A 23,871-nucleotide genomic window follows, 5' to 3' on the forward strand; every position below is an offset into this window, starting at 1 on the left:
TTTGTTGCACACACTGGAACTGTTTTGTGAAAATTGAAACCTGTGCAAGATGGTTTTCCAAAACAGCTATGCATATGAAGGTCATTTTGATTGTTGAGGTTCTGGCTGATTCTTATTTTAAAATGCCAAACATATCACCCTGATTCTTATTGTAATCAGTTATTATTTTTCAATGTCATTGATTGTAACTTGGACAAGTTGAAAAGCTGGATCAAGATATTATCTAGAAACAAGAAGCTGCAGATGCTGGATTAGACAAAAGGGCACAAAGTGCTGAAGTAACTCAGCGGGTCGGGTTGCATCTCTGGAGAACATGGACAGGTGACATATCGCGTTGGGACTCTTCTTCAGGCTGACTGTAGGGTGGGGGGACAGAAAGCTTGGAGAGAGGAGAGGTAGGACAAAGGTAGACACAGGTGGGGGAGGGGGGGGGTTTGATAGGCAGATGGTTGGAACCAAGAACAGAGGTTAAAGCAGAAGATGTGATACAGACAGACTGAAGAGTTGAAAATTGTGAAGACAGAGGAAGGAGTGCAGGAGGAAGGGAGGGGGAGGGGAGAAATTGGTGGGATTCCAAGCGGGCAGAGGAATGGGGAAGGAAGGGGAGGGTGTGGGTGAGAAAGGGGAAGGGGGGAAAGGGATGGTTGTTAGAGATTACCTAAAATTGGAGAATTCGATGTTCATATTGTTGGGTTGGATGCTACCCAAGGGGGATATGAGGTGTTGTTCCTTTAGTTTGCGCGTGGCTTCAATCTGGCAATGGAGGAGCCCCTGGACAGAAAGGTCAGTTAAAATGGTTTACCAAGTGTCGACTGCGACCGTTTTGGTGAACACCTGTGCTCTGTCCGTTAAGGCCTATTGGATCTCCCAGTTGCTAACCAATCTAACTCTCATTCCCATGCTGACCTTTCTGTCCTAGGCCTCCTCCATTGCCAGAGTGAGGTCACATGCAAACAGGAGGAACAGCACGTCATATTCCACATAACCCAATAGTATGAACATTGAATTCTCCAATTTTAGGTAACCTCTAACTACCCCCAAGTTCTCCTTTCTCACTCACATAACCTTCTCCTGTGCTCCTCCTAGACTCCTACCTATTTCTCAATTTCTTCTCTTCCTACATTCCTTCCGCTGGCTTCACAATTTGCAAACCTTCAATCAGTCAGTATCACATCTTCTGCTTTAATCTCTGGCCTTTGTTTGAACGTTATACCATCAATCCCCCTTCACTCCCCCCCACCACCTGTGTCCACCTACTTGTCCTGCCTCTCCTCCTAGCTTTCTTCCAATCACCTCTACAATCGGGGTTAAGTAGGATCCCAACCCAAAAAGTCACCTATGCATGATTCTCCAGAGATGCCACCTGACCCACTGAGTTATGCCATCACCTTGTGTCAAGGATACTATCTGTTGGGAATGTAACTAGATCTCCAGCTAATATCATCTTTCCTGAAGCCAGTCATTTACCAGGTTGTTCCAAAGTCACAACCTTTATTCTAATAGATGGATCTGCTTTATGCTGCAGCAAATTCCTACCTATCAGAGTTCTAGCCAATAGTTGGGAATGTAAAACGAGTATCAGTTGGTAAAATCTAAACTGGGAATTTAAAAAAAAATGGAAGTACATATTTATTAGAGTCATATAGTGATACAGTGTGGTAACAGGCCCTTCAGACCAAATTGCCCACACCGGCCAACAATATCCCAGCTACACATGTCTCACTTGCCTGCGCTTGATCCATATCCATCCGAACCTGTCCTATCCATGTACCTGCCTAACTGTCTCTTAAATGGTGGGATAGTCCCAGCCTCAATTACCTCCTCTGGCTGCTTGTTCCAGAAACCCACCACCCTTTCTGTGAAAAATCCTAATAAGCCTTACTACTCCATTGATAAATTTATAATTGGAGTTCTTGGTCACGGTTTTACAACAGTGCCATGTCTTTATAGGACGAAGAGTGTATTTTCACACTCAATATTGTCCTTAGGATGAGATTTAGGCTAGAATATTCCACAGTTGCTTATTAATTGTTCTTTTGAAGTAAGGTGTATTCATCAAATGTTTTAGAAAAATGAATTGCAAAATATAAAAAATTACTACACATTCCACTTTCTAATTAAAAATAACCACTTCATCCCCAAATAAGTTTTATTTTCCCATTCCCCTGTGCTCTACCCTCCAAGAAAAATAATCACCCAACAGAAGATGGGCAGCAACCTTGTTTCCCTCACATATTTGTAGGAAATTAATTCTATGAGAATCTTTATTGGAATGTTAATTTATTAATGTTGATCTATTGATTTAATACACACAATACTCTGGGAAAGAAAGGAAAAACATAGTTTCATTTCTATTATCATGCCCCATCTATTCCAGGCAGTGTTAGAAGAGACTTTTGCTTCCTGCATGTGGGTCAAATAAGTGTGTGCATTTTTTATTTGCAGTTCCACATGTACATGACAGTCTTTGTGCATAGTTTACATTACTGGGACTTTTCCCTTCCATCCAAAATTTTGATTTAGGCAATAGAGGCATAGATATTGACCTCCGTTACATAACTGATAGGACCATAGGAAACCCATGCAAAATACAGCCTGTTTCAGTGGAAACATTTTAAATTCCATTGGAATACACCACAATGGTTTGCTCAAAGGTTTATTCGAAACATATCTGTCTGTCCTGCAGTTAAGTGAAGCCAAGTTAATGATTTATGTAAATCCATGTTTTGGATGGATATTTAAAATATTCTGAACACTAGTGTTCATGAATCTAGTATACTGAATGTTTAGGCCTGAATTTTTTTTTGTACTGCATTTGATATCCAAGGAAGTCGTATCATTTAGCCTGAACTGTGTTGTGAAAAGTAAAGCTTATTATTATTATTCTAACAATTATTATTAATATTATTATTATAAAACTTTTATTTCCGACTCACGGTCCAGATAAAAGACAACATTACATAGAATACATTGCATATAAAAACACCATAAAATAAATATAAAAGCTTAGTAAATTACTTATAAGAGCATCATAAATTATATACAAAACACAAGACATGGTTTAAAATTCAGAATAAAAAGAAAGATCAGTGTCCTGCAACGCGGCAACTATACCAATGTCTCCATAGCTGGGATTGGTGGCGTGTAGTGCTAAACCTTATGTTTGATAAGACCAAGATAACTTCGTTTTCAGAGTCATTAATTCTGCAAATAAATTTATACATATGATTTCTTAGGATAACTTGTATATCACTGACTCCTGCAACCACAAACATTTTACTTGCATTACACCATCTAGGTTTCTTTAGTAGTATTCTCATGGCATCATTATACGCTACTATAAGTCTCTGTAAATTTGTTTTACTGTAGTTTGACCACAGGTGTGCAATATGGAGTGGTGTACAATATGCTCTAAACAGAGACATCTTCACTACATCTTAATCTCCTGTGTACTTCCTAATGGATAGAAATATCAGAAACATGAGCAACCTTAATCCTTTAGCTGGTGCAGCAAAGCTTAATTGAATTCCAGATCCGTGTTGGTCAGCCCCATCCAGGATCAACAATTATATTAATATCTGATATCATCTGCATTCAGATTAATAATTTCAATGTACAAATGGACATCCTTGTGGAATCTTAGTATGTAGGAAAGAACTGCAAATGCTTGTTTAAATTGAAGGTAGACACAAAATGCTGGAGTAACTCAGCGGGAAAGGCAGTATCTCTGGAGAGAAGGAATGGGTGACGTTTCGGGTCGAGACCCTCTTCAGTCTTACTTTTTCACATCTACCTTGTGGAATCTTACACAAATTATGATCTACCATTTTTAAACATTGACAGGAAGGAAAGGAATACAATTGGGAAACTCCAGGATCATTAATTAATTAAAAACTTGGAACAAAAGACAAAGAATAATATTGTCCAAAACACATCAACAGCATACCACAGAAGGGAAAAAAATATTTGCACAAATTGAACCACAGATTGGTAGCCTTTTTAAATTATGTACCTACATAAGTTCAATTGGTTTATTCCATACAAAATGGTCTCCAGTGATATTGATAGCCAGTAAAGTGCATCTAGTATTATGCTTTTTAATACACAGCCCTTCGTCCTTTATAAAACCCGTCAGTGGAACGTACTTTAAGTTAAATTGTATACATTGGGAGCTTGATTAAAATTAGAAACACAGCATTAGCCTTTGAGTGGCTGTCAATGAAAGCTGATGTTTGACACATGTCCTCTGAAGGATTTGAATCGGGGATCCAGCTTTGAAAAGACATTTTGAACATTGGAATAAACATTGTAGTTTTTGCAATTTGTAGCAGCAAATTGTAAATCTGCAATATCATTACAGACACTATTTTCTTCTATGTTATTATCGAGGCCTTGTTATTATGTACATTTTAATTTTTCTAAATAATCTACCATTTACTTTTTCTAATTAAGATACTCCGGAAGAATAAATGTAGATGCAATACACTTAATTTAGTCTCAATCAGATTAAAGACATTTTTAAAAGGAACTCATGAATATTGACAACCATGAAAGACCACATTATTTCCAATACCATATAAGAGCATTTGGGGATAAATGCTCAGTTAACATATTCCCCTTGATGTTCTAGGCTACATGTGAACGTGGGTTTTCTGCTATGGAAGAATCACATCAAAAGGTAATAGAGGAACTCCATCGGCAGCATCAACGAGAGCTAGAGAGTCTACAGGAAGACAAAGAGCGACTGCTAGCTGAAGAGACGGCTGCCACCATCTCTGGTATGTGAAAATGCTTGGGAACAGCGAGTGACTGAATCTTCACTGATTAATAAAAATAGTGGCTGATTACTGTTGTGGAAACAAATACTCAGGATTACCTTTGTGTCGTGTCTTTCCATTATTGTCTTGAAATTTCCCAAACCAACTATTGCATGTTTCCTGCTTTGTTGTAACCTCAGTTACTTGGTGCAGGAACATTGTTATTAAATAAATGTTGAGTATGCTGGAAATATTCTGCAGATCAGGCAAAATCTGTCGTGAGACAAACAGAGCTCATGTCACAGATCAATTATTTCTCCAGAATTGATAATGGTTAGAAATCTAACATTTTAAATTGCAGGGAAGAGAGAATAGTGCAGGGAAAATGCAATGTAAATGGTAGTCTAGGAGACTGCATAAATAATGCAATTGATATAGTTGGATAGGAACTGGTCCCTTTGGAATACCAAAAGAGGAAAATTTACAAATTAGAATCTGATCTATTAAATTTAGAGTGGGCCATGTTGTGGGTGGAAGGAGAGCAAGTGAGAGCAGCGTAGTAAATATTGGGGTTATATGAGTTCCCCATTGTAAGTAGGAAGTAAAATCACATAATTGCTCATTATTTGAATTGTAGATGGTTGAGTCCTGAATGGTTGAGAAAAGACATTGAATATTAGGTATATTGTGAGAAACCCAGAAGGTCAGAGAATAAAACATGTAACTGCACAATGAGTCATCAAGATGTGCAGCATGAGATCAGACCCTTCAGCCCTCTGAGTTCACGCAAACGTCAACCATTTGCACTCATGCTACATTCATCCCCTCATTATTATGCCCATATTTTCATCGACTAGCCTCAGAATCTATCACTAACCTACACACTAAAATAAATTCAGAGACTAACTCATCTAACAACCTGCGCATCCTTGGGATGTGGGAGAAAATTCAAGGACCTGGAAGAAACATAAAATAAAACCAAGCTGGAAATATTCTGCAGGTCAGGCTGTATCTACGGGAAGAGAAATAGAGTTAACATTTCAGGTTGCCAAAGGGTCTTCAGCCATATTTTATCTTGAATTTAGATTTCCAGCATCTGCAATTTTTGATTTTCATTTACCAGAGGAAGCCCATGGGTGAATATCCAAACTCCAACAAACAGCATAGTCAGGATTAGCCTCTAGTCACTGGTGCTGTGAATCAGCAATTCTACCAGCTGTGCCACTGCTATCCAGTAGGATTGCATGATATGGTACACCTTCTATGAGTGGTCTGGTGGTAGCTTGCTTTTGAGGCTCTAATCTGGGTGTTCTTAGCAATCTTGTAATCTATGTACGTCATTTTCTGTACTATGTGATACCATTTTAATGCACTTGAAAAAACAGAACACATAATGTGCCATAACCATTGCCTTCATGATTTAATTCATTAGAAATAAATCAGTGTAATTTGCCAGGTAAATGGCAGACTTTTTTTTTGCTCTAATCTTGGGGGTGTAACAACAGTCTTCTGATTTGGAAGTTCATTAACTGATATCGTGACAATAAGATGACTCAATGATTAAAATAATAATTCCAGAGGAATAATTCCAATGGAAACATTTTTAACACCAGATCAATTGCACATGGTGTTGTGCAAGAATGGGCACATTTCAATCTCCCAAACCAAATCTTTTACTTCCAGCTCAGTCATAGCCAGAAATACGTGGCTCAACATGACTAAAATGCCAAACAGAAATTATCCATAATGCCATAACATTATGTTTGGTATTGAAAGTTACTTCTTTCAGCTTTGCATTTCATCATTTAATATCTTCAGATTTTAAAACACCTTGACTTGAAGCTTAACCATGTCTGTCTTGTTTGGCATTCACATGAATTAGTCAACAGAAGAAACAGAGGAGGAAACTGACCAGGGGAACTAGGTAGGGGAAATGGGAAGAATATGAAGATATGGAATTAGAATCATGGATTTTGTTCATTATGCATGTAATATTTTGGTATATGGAGGTGTTTATTACTGCTGTTACGTTCAGTATGCTTTGCTTCAACCAACCATAATGTGCAGATACAGAAACTTAACTGACTGAGCATTGCTCTTCTAAACTAGGGAAATTAGTATTCTCCAGGCTAAAGGAAGGATAACAGATACATTTTCATCACCATCATAGGGACTGGTGAACCCTAAAAATGTGTCTGAAAATTGTTGACCCTCTGGAGTTATGCAATTCAACCCAATATCTTATTTTTCAGAAAAGCAAGGAAGTCTTTCATTTCCCAGTTCCTCTCCGCCTCTTTTGCCAGCACTGCAGGCCTTTCAACATTTATCTTTACTTTTATATTCCCCCCCCCCCCCAGACTTGATCCCACGATGCAGCACTGGTCCATCTACAATGTCGAAGTTTTTTTTAAACCTGATTCTATTTCTTCATAATGAATGGTTATTATTGGTAGATTTCAGTTGGAATACAGGAAGGAGACAGAGAGCTCAGGGTGTCAGGGTAAAGGAACGGTGCTGAAGTGGAAATGGTTCAGAGCTTCAAGTTCCTAGGTGTAAATATTACCAACAATATGTCATGAACCAAACACATTGAAGCAGTAGCTAAAAGAGCACACCAATGCCTCCACTTCCTCATGAGACTGAGGAAATTTGGCATGTTTCCAGTGACACATACAATCTTTTCACAGCTGCACTGTCGGGTTGCGTTATAGCTTGGATTGGGAACAGCTCTGCGAGAAATTTGTGAGTTGTGAGCACTGAGTCTATCACACAGACCCAGACTTCCCATCAACTCCATCAACACTTCACACTGCTTGGGAAAGCAGCCAATACAATCAAGGACCTTTTTCACCCCAGTCATTCTCTTTCTTCTCCTGTCGGTCAAAAGATACAAAAGCTTGAAAGAACATACCACCAGATATAGCGTCTACCCCTCTGTTATCAGATTTCTGAATGGTCCTTCCATAAACTAGGCTGCAGTCCTAGTTCTCCAACCTACCTTATTGCAGACATTGGACTTTTTTTTGTCTGGAAATGTTGTTCCAAAATGCTGAGAATCATATTCTGCACTCTGGTATCGTTATCTTTGCTCTTTCACTTTTCACTAGTTGTAGGGCTTGATTGTATTTGGGTATCGTGTTATCTGTTTGATTAGATAGCATGCAAACAAAATCACTCTTATCATGATACAAATGACAATAATAAACCTAATCTGTATATATAATAAAATCAAAAATGTGTGATTTAAAAATAGTTGTATTAAAATGTATTGAAAGAATTTAAGTTTTGAATTTTTTTACAATATTTGTAGATTGATGTAAGTAAGTGCTTAATTATCAGTGCTGACTCGATGAGCCGAAGGGCCTGTTTTCATGCTGTATGACATAATGGTAAGAGGGGTCAGGTGATAGAATGTTACCACTCTGCTAATATTAGGCAGATTGCTGCCATCTCTAGGAAAAGCAGTGAAAAGGAGCTAATTTTTTTTTTGAACCTTTTGGTATTCTCTCTTCTTGATTTTTTTTGGCTTGCAATTTTGAAATTGATTTATTTTTTAAATAGCCATTGAAGCGATGAAGAATGCACACCGCGTGGAACTTGACCGTGAACTCGAACGAATACGGAAATCTCAAAACAGTAGTGTAAATTCAGACCTTGATGAAATATGCAAACAGCACGAGTAAGTACAAGATGAATGGTTTTGACTAATGCAGTCCACACTCAAACCTTGCCTATTGTTTTGGTTGAGTCATTTTCTGTAGGTTACCCATTTATAGGCATTTTCATTCTTGATGATCTCAGAAGTAGTACTGTATTTCATAAACAGTATAAACAAACTTGTTTTTATTACCTGGCTATTTGTGGTGCACTGTTTAACAATGTCTTAGTCTAAGAAAATATTACTTATGCCAAATAAAAGAAAAAAAGCTGTGGCCCCTCACAATCAGTTGATGGGATACGTTTTAACCCATGCCAAACCTCTGATTATAGTTATGCAACTCTTAATTGTCCTTATCATGATTGAAAGTCATTGGTTCTCATCGCAACATAGTAAAAGACAAGAACCAGACGATTCCCCACAAAGTGGGTGGGAAAGACAATTGCTTAATACTACCTCTGCCCTCAGAATAAGTTATTAATCCATTTGAATGGTTAGAATGCACGTTTGAATCATAAATTTAAAATGTCTGGCCCATCTCTGCAGCAGATGCTTTCACTGTGGCAAAGAGAACAAGCTTTCACTGTGGCAATGAGAACCTTATGATCATGCATTAGGAGCACATAGAAGCCCTGTATAAATGTCAACAGATGCAGGCCACCTCACAAACTTCTACCTGTATATCATCTGCCCCATCTGTGGAAGAGTAGAATACAGTTCCTACATCAAAATCCACAAAACCAACCAATTACATGACCCTTGATCCAAAAGAACTGCCTCAGAAAAAGATGATGTCTATTCAGTTTCTTTCATAACTGGTGATAACTGAATAGTCCAGGACCGATGCTGGGTTTTGACCCAAAACATCAATATCCCTTTGCCTCCACCTGCATTCTTCAGCAGTTTGTGTTTTGCCCAGATTCCAGTATCTGCGGTCTCTTGTGTCACCACCATAACTAATCCTTTGCTATGCACCCAATCCAATAAAATCCACTAACATTGAATGTTTTTGTGTTAAGTGATTATCTATTCTACAGTGCATGTTGATCATATTTAAGTGAACAATGGGGAAATGGGGGAAAATCTCCATTGAAAATTCATATTATGCCAGTCTCTGTAACCTCAAATCAAATCTCCACCCAGCAATCAGAAGAACAATGAAATCCAGTTTGACACCTATACATTCGCCAATATTATTACTCAAGTTACTTTTGAGGAAAGCTCATCTGACATTCATGTTTCAGAAAAAGTTTTCGCTTCCAGCTGCCCTACCCAAACCCACTCCCCATACCATTTTTCCAACTACATAAGCTAACCTTTGAGGCATTTTATTGGACTAAAAAGAAAGGATTCCCACTCATCAGATTAATTGCCATTGATGCAGAATGTAGTCTCAACAATAAAATGTAACTGATTAAAAGGTTAAAGATTGAATTTCTAATTAACGGATCAGGAGCAATAAATTCTTTAAAATTTGTTTTAACAGTGAGGAGTTGGCATCGTTGCATCGAGAAATTGAAGTCCTTTCTGAACAGTACTCCCAGAAGTGTCTTGAAAACGCCCACCTAGCTCAGGCCTTGGAAGCAGAGCGACAGGCATTGAGACAATGCCAACGTGAAAACCAAGAACTAAATGCACATAACCAGGTATGATGTGTCTTAACCTATCCCGTAATGCTGCAAATATAAAAGAACAATATGCCACTTTATTGCTGACATAATGGATAAAGGGTGTAAAAGTGTACAAATATGGCGTCACACTTCCTCTACGGCCAGCACATCTACAAAGAGGAACAATCAATTCTTGAAAAGGAGAATTAAATTGCTCAGTTCTCTAGTTATTATCAAATCAAGATTTTGTTTTGCTGTGAATTGAATTGAATAAATTTTAGCCAAGGCCTATATACAAGGCCTTCTTTGCTCGCAAGGATAACAACACGATATACAGTAGACAATTAAAAATAAAACATTAAAATTTAAACGTGAAGAATAAAATAAAATACCAGAGCAAAAGGAGGCTACAGACTTTTGGCTGTTGAGTAGAGCTACTGATGGTAAAACATTTTTTATGTCTGGCTGAGGCGGCTTTGACAGCCCGGAGGGATGTACTTCAAAGAGTTTGTGGCCAGGGTGGAAGTGGTCAGAGATGATCTTACCTGCTCGCTTCCTGGCCCTTGCAGTGTACAGTTCGCAATGGGGGGAAGGTTCCAGCCAACAACCTTCTCGGCTGATCGAACAATGCACTGCAACCTCCGGATGTCATGCTTGGTGGCTGAGCCAAACCAGACCATGATGGAGAAAGTGAGGACACTCTATGATGGCAGTATAAAACTGGATCATCATTGCCTGTGGCAGATTGTGTGTTCTCAGCTGCTGCAGGAAGTACATCCTCTGTTGGGCCTTTTTGACTGTGGAGTTGATGGTGGCCTCCTATTTTAGGTCCCTGGAGATGATGTCCCAAGGAACTTAAATGACTCCACAGATGTGACTGTGGTGTTGTTGATGGTGAGTAGGGAGAGGGGAGGGGAAACTCTCCTAAAGCTCTACTAAATAAATAAATTTCAGTTTTTTATAGGCGGTATTCTAATTTCTTATTGCCTATTTAATACATCCGTCCATGATGTTTTAATGATCTATGTATGCCAGTTTTCTTTAGACCTCTGCAGCTTCTGATCTTGCAACATTGAACAAGTACATTGTTCATTTCTTTTTAGGTCCAAACTGCATAAATCTATAAATCCCAGCATTGAAATCAGTTTCCCACTGTAGTTTTTTTGTTCACGATTTATTAATGTAACTTGGTAATCTTATGCTTCATTCTATATGCCCACAGTTTTGTCTATTTACATCATTTTTAATAAACTATTTTCTCTTCAGTCATTTACGTTAAATCAGGTAAAAGTTGTAGCCCCAACATGGATGATAACAGGACACTATTAATTACACCCTGGCAATTTGAAGATCTGCACATGAGCCATGATTCATCCAACTTCGCCTTTGATTCGTTGACCTTTCACTTATGTTTAACAGTATCTTAACGTTGTCATATGCATTCTGGAAGTCATTCCAACCTATTTCTTCAGTGGCTAAATTGAGCTAACATAGCGAGCTTATTGCTCGCAGTTTCACATTTGAATGGGTTCATTAACCCTAGGGAAAAGATAAAATACTAATTTTAATTATCTAAGTATTTTAAGATGTTCCTAATTATGTTTTAATTATCTCTTATTTGAAACGCTTGACTAATTTAAAATGTATATGAATATCAGTTATAAGTAAAAATTTCAAAACCTTTTATAACCATATAACCATATAACAATTACAGCACGGAAACAGGCCATCTCCATATAACCATATAACAATTACAGCACAGAAACAGGCCATCTCGGCCCTACAAGTCCATGCCGAACAAATGTTTTTTTCCCCTTAGTCCCACCTGCCTGCACTCATACCATAACCCTCCATTCCCTTCTCATCCATATGCCTATCCAATTTATTTTTAAATGATACCAACGAACCTGCCTCCACCACTTCCACTGGAAGCTCATTCCACACCTCTACCACTCTCTGAGTAAAGAAGTTCCCCCTCATGTTACCCCTAAACTTCTGTCCCTTAATTCTGTCAGGCCAAAAATGAAGCCTGTCCTTAAAAGCACACTACCTAAGATCTAATCTCATATCTTAGAGAAGGTCACATCTTAGAGAAGGTCGGTCCATTCCTCCTGTACTCAGAAAAAGTAATTGCACATTTGTGGAATGATGGATAGCATGTCTGGTAGGTTTAATCTCTGGCCTTTATCCAATCATATGCCAATCAAACCCCTCTCTCACCTGCATCCACTATCAGTTGCCTGTCTTTGTTCTACCCCACCTCTCTTCCAGCTTTCTCCCCCATCCCACACTAAAATTTGTCTGCAGAAGGGTCTCGACCTGAAACATGGCCTATTCATGTACTTCAGAGATAGAAACATAGAACATAGAAATTAGGTGCAGGAGTAGGCCATTCGGCCCTTCGAGCCTGCACCGCCATTCAATATGATCATGGCTGATCATCCAACTCAGTATCCCGTACCTGCCTCTCCATACCCACAGATCCCTTTGGCCACAAGGGCCACATGTAACTCCCTCTTAAATATAGCCAATGAACTGGCCTCAACTACCCTCTGTGGCAGAGAGTTCCAGAGATTCACCACTCTGTGTGTGAAAAAGGTTCTCCTCATCTCGGTTTTAAAGGATTTCCCCCTTATCCTTAAGCTGTGACCCTTGTCCTGGACTTCCCCAACATCGGGAACAATCTTCCTGCATCTAGCCTGTCCAACCCCTTAAGAATTTTGTAAGTTTCTATAAGATCCCCTCTCAATCTCCTAAATTCTAGAGAGTATAAACCAAGTCTATCAGTCTTTCTTCATAAGACAGTCCTGACATCCCAGGAATCAGTCCGGTGAACCTTCTCTGCACTCCCTCTATGGCAATAATGTCCTTCCTCAGATTTGGAGACCAAAACTGCACGCAATACTCCAGGTGTGGTCTCACCAAGACCCTGTACAACTGCAGTAGAACCTCCCTGCTTCTATACTCAAATCCTCTTGCTATGAAAGCCAACATACCACTCGCTTTCTTTACTGCCTGCTGCACCTGCATGCCTACCTTCAATGACTGGTGTACCATGACACCCAGGTCTCGCTGCATCTCCCCCTTTCCCAATCGGCCACCATTTAGATAATAGTCTGCTTTCCCGTTTTTGCCACCAAAATGGATAACCTCACATTTATCCACATGATACTGCATCTGCCAAACATTTGCCCACTCACCCAGCCTATCCAAGTCACCTTGCAGTCTCCTAGCATCCTCCTCACACCTAACACTGCCCCCCAGCTTAGTGTCATCCGCAAACTTGGAGATATTGCCTTCAATTCCCTCATCCAGATCATTAATATATATTGTAAATAGCTGGGGTCCCAGTACTGAGCCTTGCGGTACCCCACTAGTCACTGCCTGCCATTGTGAAAAGGACCCGTTTACTCCTACTCTTTGCTTCCTGTTTGCCAGCCAGTTCTCTATCCACATCAATACCGAACCCCCAATGCCGTGTGCTTTAAGTTTGTATACTAATCTCTTATGTGGGACCTTGTCGAAAGCCTTCTGGAAGTCCAGATACACCACATCCACTGGTTCTCCCCTATCCACGCTACTAGTTACATCCTCGAAAAATTCTATAAGATTCGTCAGACATGATTTACCTTTCGTAAATCCATGCTGACTTTGTCCAATGATTTCACGACTTTCCAAATGTGCTGCTATCCCATCTTTAATAACTGACTCTAGCAGTTTCCCCACTACCGATGTTAGACTAGCTGGTCTGTAATTCCCCGTTTTCTCTCTCCCTCCCTTCTTAAAAAGTGGGGTTACGTTTGCTACCCGCCAATCCTCTGGAACTACTCCAGAATCTAAAGAGTTTTGAAAGATTATTACTAATGCATCCACTATTTCTGGAGCTACTTCCTTAAGTACTCTGGGATGCAGCCTATCTGGCCCTGGGGATTTATCGGCCTTTAATCCATTCAATTTACCCAACACCACTTCCCGACTAACCTGGATTTCACTCAATTCCTCCAACTCCTTTGACCCGCGGGCCCCTGCTATTTCCGGCAGATTATTTATGTCTTCCTTAGTGAAGACGGAACCAAAGTAGTTATTCAATTGGTCCGCCATATCCTTGTTCCCCATGATCAACTCACCTGTTTCTGACTGCAAGGGACCTACATTTGTTTTAACTAATCTCTTTCTTTTCACATATCTATAAAAACTTTTGCAGTCAGTTTTTATGTTCCCTGCCAGTTTTCTTTCATAATCCATTTTTCCTTTCCTAATTAAGCCCTTCGTCCTCCTCTGCTGGTCTCTGAATTTCTCCCAGTCCTCCGGTATGCTGCTTTTTCTGGCTAGTTTGTACGCATCATCCTTTGCTTTGATACTATCCCTGATTTCCCTTGTTATCCACGGATGCACTACCTTCCCTGATTTATTCTTTTGCCAAACTGGGATGAACAATTTTTGTAGTTCATCCATGCAGTCTTTAAATGCCTTCCATTGCATATCCACCGTCAACCCTTTTAGAATTAATTGCCAGTCAATCTTGGCCAATTCACGTCTCATACCCTCAAAGTTACCTTTCTTTAAGTTCAAAACCATTGTTTTTGAATTAACAATGTCACTCTGCATCCTAATGAAGAACTCAACCATATTATGGTCACTCTTGCCCAAGGGGCCACGCACAACAAGACTACTAACTAACCCTTCCTCATTACTCAATACCCAGTCTAAAATAGCCAGCTCTCTCGTTGGTTCCTCTACATGTTGATTTAGATAACTATCCCGCATACATTCCGAGAAATCCTCTTCCTCAGCACCCCTGCCAATTTGATTCACCCAATCTATATGTAGATTGTAGTCACCCATTATAACTGCTTTGCCTTTGTCGCAAGCATTTCTAATTTCCTGTTTGATACCATCTCCAACTTCACTACTACTGTTAGGTGGCCTGTACACAACACCCACCAGCGTTCTCTGCCCCTTAGTGTTTCGCAGCTCTACCCATACCGATTCCACATCCTCCAAACTAATGTCCTTCCTTTCCATTGCGTTAATCTCCTCTCTAACCAGCAACACTACCCCACCTCCTTTTCCTTTCTCTCTATCCCTCCTGAATATTGAATATCCCTGGATGTTCAGCTCCCAGCCTTGGTCACCCTGGAGCCATGTCTCCGTGATCCCAACTATATCATAATCATTAATGGCTATCTGCACCTTCAACTCATCCACCTTATTACGAATACTCCTTGCATTGAGACACAAAGCCTTCAGGCTTGTTTTTACAACGCTCTTACCCCTTATACAATTATGTTGAAAAGTGGCCCTTTTTGATTTCTGCCCTGGTTTTGTCTGCCTGCCATTTTTACTTTTCACCTTGCTACCTATTGCTTCTACCTTCATTTTACGCCCCCCCTGCCTCTCTGCTCTTGTACCCATCCCCCTGCCACATTAGTTTAAATCCTCCCCGACAGCACTAGCAAACACTCCCCCAAGGACATTGGTTCCATTCCAGCCCAGGTGCAGACCGTCCTGTTTGTACTGGTCCCACCTCCCCCAGAACTGGTTCCAATGCCCTAAAAATTTGAATCCCTCCCCCTTGCACCATTTTTCAAGCCACGTATTCATCTGCAATATCCTCCTATTTCTGCTCTGACTGGCCCGTGGTACTGGTAGTAATCCAGAGATTATTACCTTTGAGGTCCTACTTTTAAGCTTATCTCCTAGCTCCCTAAATTCATCCCGTAGGACCTCATCCCTTTTTTTACCTATATCGTTGGTGCCAATATACACCACGACAACTGGCTGTTCACCCTCCCCCTCCAGAATGTTCTGCAGCCGTTCAGTGACATCCCTGACCCTTGCACCAGGGAGGCAACATACCATCCTGGAGTCTCGTTTGCGGCCGCAGAAACGCCTATCTATTCCCCTGACAATTGAATCCCCTATTACTATTGCCCTTCCACTCTTTCCCCCCCCCCCCCCCTCATGTGCCGCAGAGCCACCCATGGTGCCATGAACTTGGCTGCTGCTGCATTCCCCTGATGAGCAATCTCCCTCAACAGTATCCAAAATGGTATACCTGTTTAGGAGGGAGATGACCGCAGGGGACTCCTGCACTACCTGCCTACTGCTTTGCTGGCTATTGGCCACCCGTTCCCTTTCTGTCCTCTTACCTTTTACCTGTGGTGTGACCAACTCACTGTACGTGCTGTCCACGACTTTCTCAGCATCGTGGATGCTCCAGTATGAATCCAGCCGCAGTTCCAATCGTTCAATGCGGTCTGCCAGGAGCTGCAGCTGGACACACTTCCTGCAAACGTAGTCACCAGGGACACCGACCATATCCCTGATCTCCCACATATTGCAGGCTGAGTAGACCACGGGGCCAATCTCCACCGACATATCCTACTCCCAATTTAACTATATTAAATATTTAAAAAAACACAAAACTTTATCCGTTAAACTTTACTAATAAATACTGTACCCTTAACTCCCAGAATCCTTAACTCCCAGAATCCTTAACCTAAAGGCAGAAATGTAAAAATGTAAACCAATCAGAGGCTTCCCCCAGACTCCTTCTCTGGAACGTTGGCGATTTGGTCGCAGGTACTCCTCCTCTCACCAACGGCTCCCTGGGCCTCTGTGAAAACAAGCCCCGCGGTGTATTTTATACTTACAGCGCAGGTACTCCTCCCCTCTCACCAACGGCTCCCTGACCAGCAGAGATGCTGCCTGACCAGCAGAGTTACTCCAACACTTTGTGGCTTTTTGTGTAAACTAGCACCTATAGTCCCTTATGTCGATATTTGCACAATATAACTCTTTTTCTCTTCTCTCCCTTTCCCATATCTCGTTCGACATCCTCCATTTCTTTTCTCATTGCCTCTGTCCCTCCTCTCTCTACCCCTGCCTACTACCTCTCCCTACTCTCCCGCTCCACTGCTTCCCCCATCCAACAACCCTCTTAATGTTTTGACTGATGAAACATTGTCTAAAAATAATAAGCATTCACTCTTGTGATTTTTATTGAACTCTATTGTTCCTAATAGGAGCTGAATAATCGTTTGGCTACAGAGATAACACGACTGAGAACAATGATGACCAGTGATAATGGGGATGCTCCTGCTCTATCTCAAGGCAAAGAAGTATATGAATTAGAGGTAACGCCAGTTGTAGGCTTATCCTCTGTTTGTTCCTGGTTAAAAAATTGATTGTACCCGACTGAACTTATAACCAATCAGATGGTATAGAACCAGATTGGAAGTGTTGGACATGCATGGATGAAGTGAGCAATCAGTTGAACAATAAAATAATTTATGTTGGAGAGTTTGGAGAACATGTACAGGTTGTCATGATGTAAACATCAAAATAATTAATCCAAATTTAAATATAGAAATAGACTTTTGAAACCAGGCTTTGATTAAATGTGCACAGCAGTGAAAACATATTCAATCTATGTAATGTGAACAACAGTCTTGAGAAAATAAAATTTTAAAACATTTCAAAGTAAGTCATCAAGATAGAATTTCATTGATTACAATGACAGGTGTAGTCCACATTATAGTAAAGAAAGGATACAGTTTCTTTCTTTGTTCTTGTAATCTGGTACGAAATAAGAAATATTAAACCCCAATGCATATTTAGAACAATGCCTTCTCAATAGTAAAGGCATTCAACAATTTGTTTTGTAGGTTATACCAACATATTCTGATATTTAATGCATTTATGTCCATTCTACTCAGGTATTGCTGAGGATCAAGGAATCAGAAATACAGTATTTAAAACAAGAAATTAATTCACTGAAAGATGAACTGCAAACTGCTCAACGTGTAAGTAGTTCCTCACTATACCAATTCTCGATGGAAGCTTTTTTACTGTTTGTTACGGTAAATGGTGCTGACATTATTTCATCCTCTTTATTTTCTGCTGTCCTGAAGTGGACTGTCATGAAGTCCAAATATCATCTCTCCTTTGTTTTGTTTTTTTGTTTTTTTGTTTATTTTATAAGAAGTTAATACAGCACAAAACAGTACAGTGGCACCTAATTTTAGGTGCCAACTATGTAATACCGTAATCCATTCTATGTACAACCTCTAGTTTTATGTTATACGAAGGAAGTAAGCAGAACAAGAAAAAGAAAACAATAGAAAGGGGAAAAAGTGGAAAAATAGATGGTAGAGAGTAGAAAAACGTGAAGTGTGTATATAAAAAATAAAAAAAGGAAGAGAGAAAGTGGAAAGTAGAAATAGAAGAGAAGGCCCCTTAAAAGAGAATTTTTCAAATCTGTATTCGGAGATGTAACTCTATCCGCGTCATGAACTGAAATCAGCAATCCTTATGGCACCGCTGCATCACATGATTCCAAAAAGTCGATGAAAGGAGACCAACTCTTTGAGAATTGGTCATATTTATCTATTAGTCGGAGTCTCATTTCTTCAAGGCGTGCTATGTCCATCATATTCCTAATCCACATTTTAACAGTTGGTGTGGTTGTATTTTTCCAAAATTTAAGTATCAATTTCTTTCCAATTATTAACCCATAATTAAAAAAAACATTTTGATCTTTATTTAAATTGGTATCTTCTCCTATTATTCCAAATATAATCCATTCCGTTTTAGGTTCTATTCTTGACTTGAAAATCTTTGTAAATATATCAAATATATCACTCCAAAATTTATTCAACTTTGTACATCCAGCAAATGAGTGTGTTATATTAGCGTTTTGAAACAAACATTTATCGCATCTGGGAGAGACGTTTGGATAAAATTTATTCAACCTCGTTTTTGAATAATATAGTCTATGTAATAATTTGAATTGAATTAAATTATGTCTTGCATTAATAGAACAGTTATGTGTATTCATCAAATACTTTTCCCATCTATCCTTCGAGATCTTTATCATTAACTCTTGTTCCCAATCTTCCCTTAATGCTTCTGTTGAGGGTGATTCTCTATTTAATATATTATTATAAAAGTATGATATTCATTTTTGTGAATCAGCCTTAATATTCATTGCTTCTTCTAAAGGATCTAAAAATATAGTTTGAAATCTATGTGTATATTTCTTCATAAAGTCACATACCTGTATATATTTAAAATATTGATTATCCTTCAATTTAAATTTTAATTTTAATTGTTGAAATGATAACAGTTTGCCCACTTCATACATGTCCCCTACTTTCCTAATCCCCAGTCTATCCCATTGTTGATATGTGTTGTCAATGAGAGAAGGTTTGAATGCGGGGTTGTTCAATAGTGGAGTTAGTACTGATAAATTATTTAATTTCAAGGATACTTTTATTTGTTTCCAAATTCTTATTATATTGTGAATAATTGGGTTCTTCTTATATATTATACTATTCAATTTTATCGGTGAGAGCAGGATCGTTCCTATATCGTGCGGATAGCACTCCTCTTTCTCCATTCTTATCCACTCCAACTGCTGAGTGGAACTATCCAGCCAGTATATTATGTTCTTAATATGCACTGCCCAGTAGTAATATATAAAGTTAGGTAATGATAAACCCCCAACTTCTTTACTCTCCTTTGTTGACTGATCAAATGCCGATCTAGATGGTGAATACAAGCAGACTATTCAACTATGGAGAGCAATGTAGATAATCGACACCATCCCTTCCTGTGATATCCACACGCCCTCACACTTCCAGCTACACTCCGTGGAGATCAGTCACGTGTTGGTTCACTTATTTTGCCCTCCCCCCAGAAAGCACTGTGACCATATTCCAGATGCTACCACAGCTGAGATTGATTCATTCAGTACAGATCAGAAAAGAAATTTGTGACATCTGATATGCATATCAATCCCGTCATTATTTTTAATGAATGTGTGTAGTAAATTTGTTTGCATTGTTCAAAACATTTGTGTAATTATATAAAAATAGTAGCCTTTCAATGTGCAGTTTAAGTGAAAGAAAAGGCAAAATCCTTATTGGTTGTTTTTATTCAACTGATGTGTGTAGTTGCTATTCTGAGGAGGCCTTTGGAGCCTTAATATTTTATTTTACATGGATGCTAGGGCAGGAGAAACGGAGCTTGCAGAGATAAAAATTTGCCTAAGGTAAAAATCACACTCTTCATTTTCTCACAAGGTGTTTCGCGTTAAGAACATTACAAAATCATTGGATTGCATTATTATGATTATTATTGATCAAAGATACTGAAATAGGAAGAACATTGCATCTCTCAATTCTATTTAAGTTGAGATAGAAACTGCATTAATTTACATATAATGTGAGAAATGCACAAAATCACACAAAGGAATTTTAATCACTGAGAGGGAGTTTGTGCAGATATAGGCTTCGAGAAAGCTTGAGAATTTTGCATCATCACGGACAGCCCCAGGCGACCTCCATGTGGATTTCTCGGCACTTAAATATAAGCTCTTGAATTGTGGATTTTATGCTGGATTCAGAAGTGCAGAGGTTTGTAATGGTGAAGTCAGTTTCTAAGTTGACTGGAAATTGTGCCGTTTCATTTTTGCTTCCCAAGAATTCTGTATTTACCTTTTTCAAAAATGGTATGATTCTAAGAGCGTTGAATGCTGCTTTTTACACTCATGACTGCCCACCTTGATTCTCTTTCGTGCATAAGAACTGTATTTAGTGGGTCCTGCGCCTCTTTAGAATGCAGAATGCAGCTGCAATGATAACCTCCCTGTACAATTCTGAAAAAAAACAATGCATTTTGAGATTTGTGTGTTGCAAGAGATAAAGCATCAGTAGAACTGACAGAGCGGGCAAAACCTTTATGGTCACATCTGAAACTGCAATTTCACCCTTATTTACAATTGCTCATTTCTTTATTCACTTAAGTTAAAAATTGATAATGGTCAGAAGCTTTGCAGCCAAGAGAAATTGAGTGAGAAATTTGTCTGAGGTCCCCAATTTTGAATGCATGTAATAATGCCAACTGCACTTGCCTCCATTTTTAGTTCACTCTGAACTTACTGTATTTTCCTTTTCAAGCATACACAAATATTTAACATAATTTATGCATGACTGAAGTAGTATGGAAATGTAGGAAAATGCATAAAACATTCATCTGAAACATATGAGAAGCAAAATATTTAACAGCAGGCAGCAGAAAATTTCCTCTTGGATTGTTTCTAAGTACCCGAGGTCTACAATGAGCGATGGTGGTGTGTTAATTCTTGAACAGTTCAGCAGATGATTCTGCCTCAACAGAAAATAAGTTAGTGAAGATATGAGAGACCTGGTTCATGAGTCCTCCCAATTTACTAGAGTCTGGATCAAAATCAGAAATTTCCCATGTTCTCCTTCATGTTCCTCCATGCCAGGCCTCTGTGGCTGGCTGTCCTGCATGTCTCATCCTTATTCTAATACTGCTCTTTATTTTGGCTTGTTTGTGATATTTTTATCATATCACCTCCATGTTTAATGCTAAACTCTTGCACTATTTATTGTCCAATAATTGTTGTTTTAAGTGGGGGAGTATGGCTTATTTAGTAACCTAATGCAGAAACTGAAAAGACTTGCCAAATATAAATTTATCTGCTGCAAATGTATGGTTGGAGTGAGATTAGCCTGAAAGCCATGGAAAATCTTATAACCATAAGTGCAGATTATAGCAGATGGATACTTAATTGTTATTCAGTGCCACCTACTGTCATTGAATAAAATATCACCCATGAGTATTGGGCAGAATTGTGCCAACTAATACTGAGTTTCCATCGGAAGCACTGGCTACCAGTCAGCTGCTTCACTGGACTCTCCATTGAGACCAGTGGCTGAGCAGTGACTTCCTGAAGATGGGTTCCTACAATGTCATGGCAAATAGTGACCTTATCATATTCAATTTGTTTTTAATGATCTATTGTTTTAATTGCATCCTTATTTTGCATTTTTTATATTTTTGTAATTATGCTAATCCATCTGAACATTTTTTAAATGTTTTTGACAATCAGGTAAGTGTATTATAGTCTTTGACAGCAGTCAACAGCTATCAGAGCCTTTTGGACACTGGGATGTCTAAGGATGTCTAGCAGGGAGCTTTCTTTGCCACATCTGGCCACATTCAGTCAGCCTACCACATCCAAGAAAAATTAGGATAGATGGATAGCTATTGCATACAGTAAGTGTGGACCGTAGGCTGGATTCACAAGAGTCAGGGCTATTAAAGTGAGCATTGTAAATAGAATTAATTCGGCTTCACGTTTATGCTCTGTGTTTAAGATTAGAAATCAAGTAACTACCAGCTTTTGTTGCTCTTGATAATCTGAAAAAGACCCACTTCGATTTGGTGGGAGATCTGGTGGGAGATCTGGCTGCCATTGCTGTCCACTCGCCGCGACCACTGAAAACCAACGCAGAATCACTCGCTGGAGCTGGAGTAACTCCCTGGAGTAACTCCCTGATAACAGGAGTAACTTGCATCTTGCTTTCCTGGTCCTCCAAAAATATTCGAAATGGAATTTAAACACCACCACCAAACTCTGAAAAATAACAGCCTATTGCATTTTATCTGTTTATTTATTGTGTGTATATATATATATATAAGGTCTACGGTATATAGACACAGTGAACTTTTATCTCCTGCTCTGTATTATGTTCACATATTCTGTCGTGCTGCAGCAAGCAAGAATTTCATTGTCCTATCTGGGACACATGACAATAAAACTCTCTTGACTCTTGACTTGGACTTAAACAAAAAATGATTCTTGGGGAAAAAAAGAGCTACCTTAAATTTTATTGCTTCTGGTTGGGCACCTATAGTAGGGTGAAGACTATTCCATGCTTTAATTGTGCGGCGGAACTCCATGGAGCAGCCAGCATCTCTGGATGGAAGAAATTGGGTGACGTTTCGGGTAGAGACCCTTCTTTAGATTTCCTCTGGTTTAGTGTTTTAGTTTAGCGACGTAAGTCAAGAGTGTTTTATTCCCTCATGTCCCAATGAAATCCTTACTTGCAGCAGCACAACAGAATATCTAAACATAGTACTCTGTAAACAATGTTATAAATGAGAAAACAAAACAGTGTATATTTATATATGAATATATAACTATACACACACACACAATTATCCTCCTGGGATTAATAAAGTTCTGATTTAAACTGAAGACAGACACAAAAAGCTGGAGTAACTCAACAGGTCAGACAGAATCTTTGGACAAAAGAAAAATATTACGTTTTGGGTTGGGTCTGAAAAAGGTTCCTGCACACCTTTGGAATGTGGAAGGAAACAATAGCACCCGGAGAAAACCCACGCGATCAAAGGGAAAAGGAGCAAACTCCATACAGACAGCACCCATATTCAGGATCAATTCCGGGTCTCTGTCAATTTTAGGCAGCAATTTTATGGCCAATGTACTGTCCCATAGTCTTGAACTGAATTAAAACATACAGTAGCTGTAAAGGGGGACATAGCATCACTTAGAGATTTAAGACTGAAAATGGATAGGTTTTTTTTTTTAGTAACCAAAATTATCAACGTATAATTTTTTGTGCGTTGGAAAACTAAATATAGTGGCACAGCTGGTGGACTTGATGCCTCACACGCCAGGGATCTGTGTTCGATCCTGTCCTCGGGCACTGTCTGTGTTGGTGAGACCAAATCTGGAGTATAGTGTACAATTTTGGTCGCCCAATTATAGGAAAGATGTCAACAAAATAGAGAGAGTACAGAGGAGATTTACTAGAATGTTGCCTGGGTTTCAACAACTAAGTTACAGAGATAGGTTGAATAAGTTAGGTCTTTATTCTCTGGAGCGCAGAAGGTTAAGGGGGGACTTGATAGAGGTCTTTAAAATGATGAGAGGGATAGACAGAGTTGATGTGGACAAGCTTTTCCCTTTGAGAATAGGGAAGATTCAAACAAGAGGACATGACTT

At 39.2% G+C, this 23,871-nt stretch overlaps 1 protein-coding gene across 4 annotated transcripts in view; it reads left to right on the forward strand.

Moving 5' to 3' along the window:
* Window positions 1-23,871, forward strand: part of mprip (myosin phosphatase Rho interacting protein) — a 323,068-nt gene that overhangs the window by 286,527 nt on the left and 12,670 nt on the right. For all 4 annotated transcript variants that reach the window (XM_055654084.1, XM_055654083.1, XM_055654082.1 and 1 more), the window contains 5 exons: window positions 4,631-4,778; window positions 8,319-8,436; window positions 9,902-10,061; window positions 17,054-17,164; window positions 17,747-17,833. In XM_055654084.1, the coding sequence (XP_055510059.1) occupies window positions 4,631-4,778; window positions 8,319-8,436; window positions 9,902-10,061; window positions 17,054-17,164; window positions 17,747-17,833 (624 nt within the window). The remainder of the gene's footprint in view (window positions 1-4,630; window positions 4,779-8,318; window positions 8,437-9,901; window positions 10,062-17,053; window positions 17,165-17,746; window positions 17,834-23,871) is intronic.

The sequence above is a fragment of the Leucoraja erinacea genome, chromosome 23 (assembly GCF_028641065.1).
Source record: "Leucoraja erinacea ecotype New England chromosome 23, Leri_hhj_1, whole genome shotgun sequence".
Lineage (NCBI taxonomy): Eukaryota > Metazoa > Chordata > Chondrichthyes > Rajiformes > Rajidae > Leucoraja > Leucoraja erinaceus.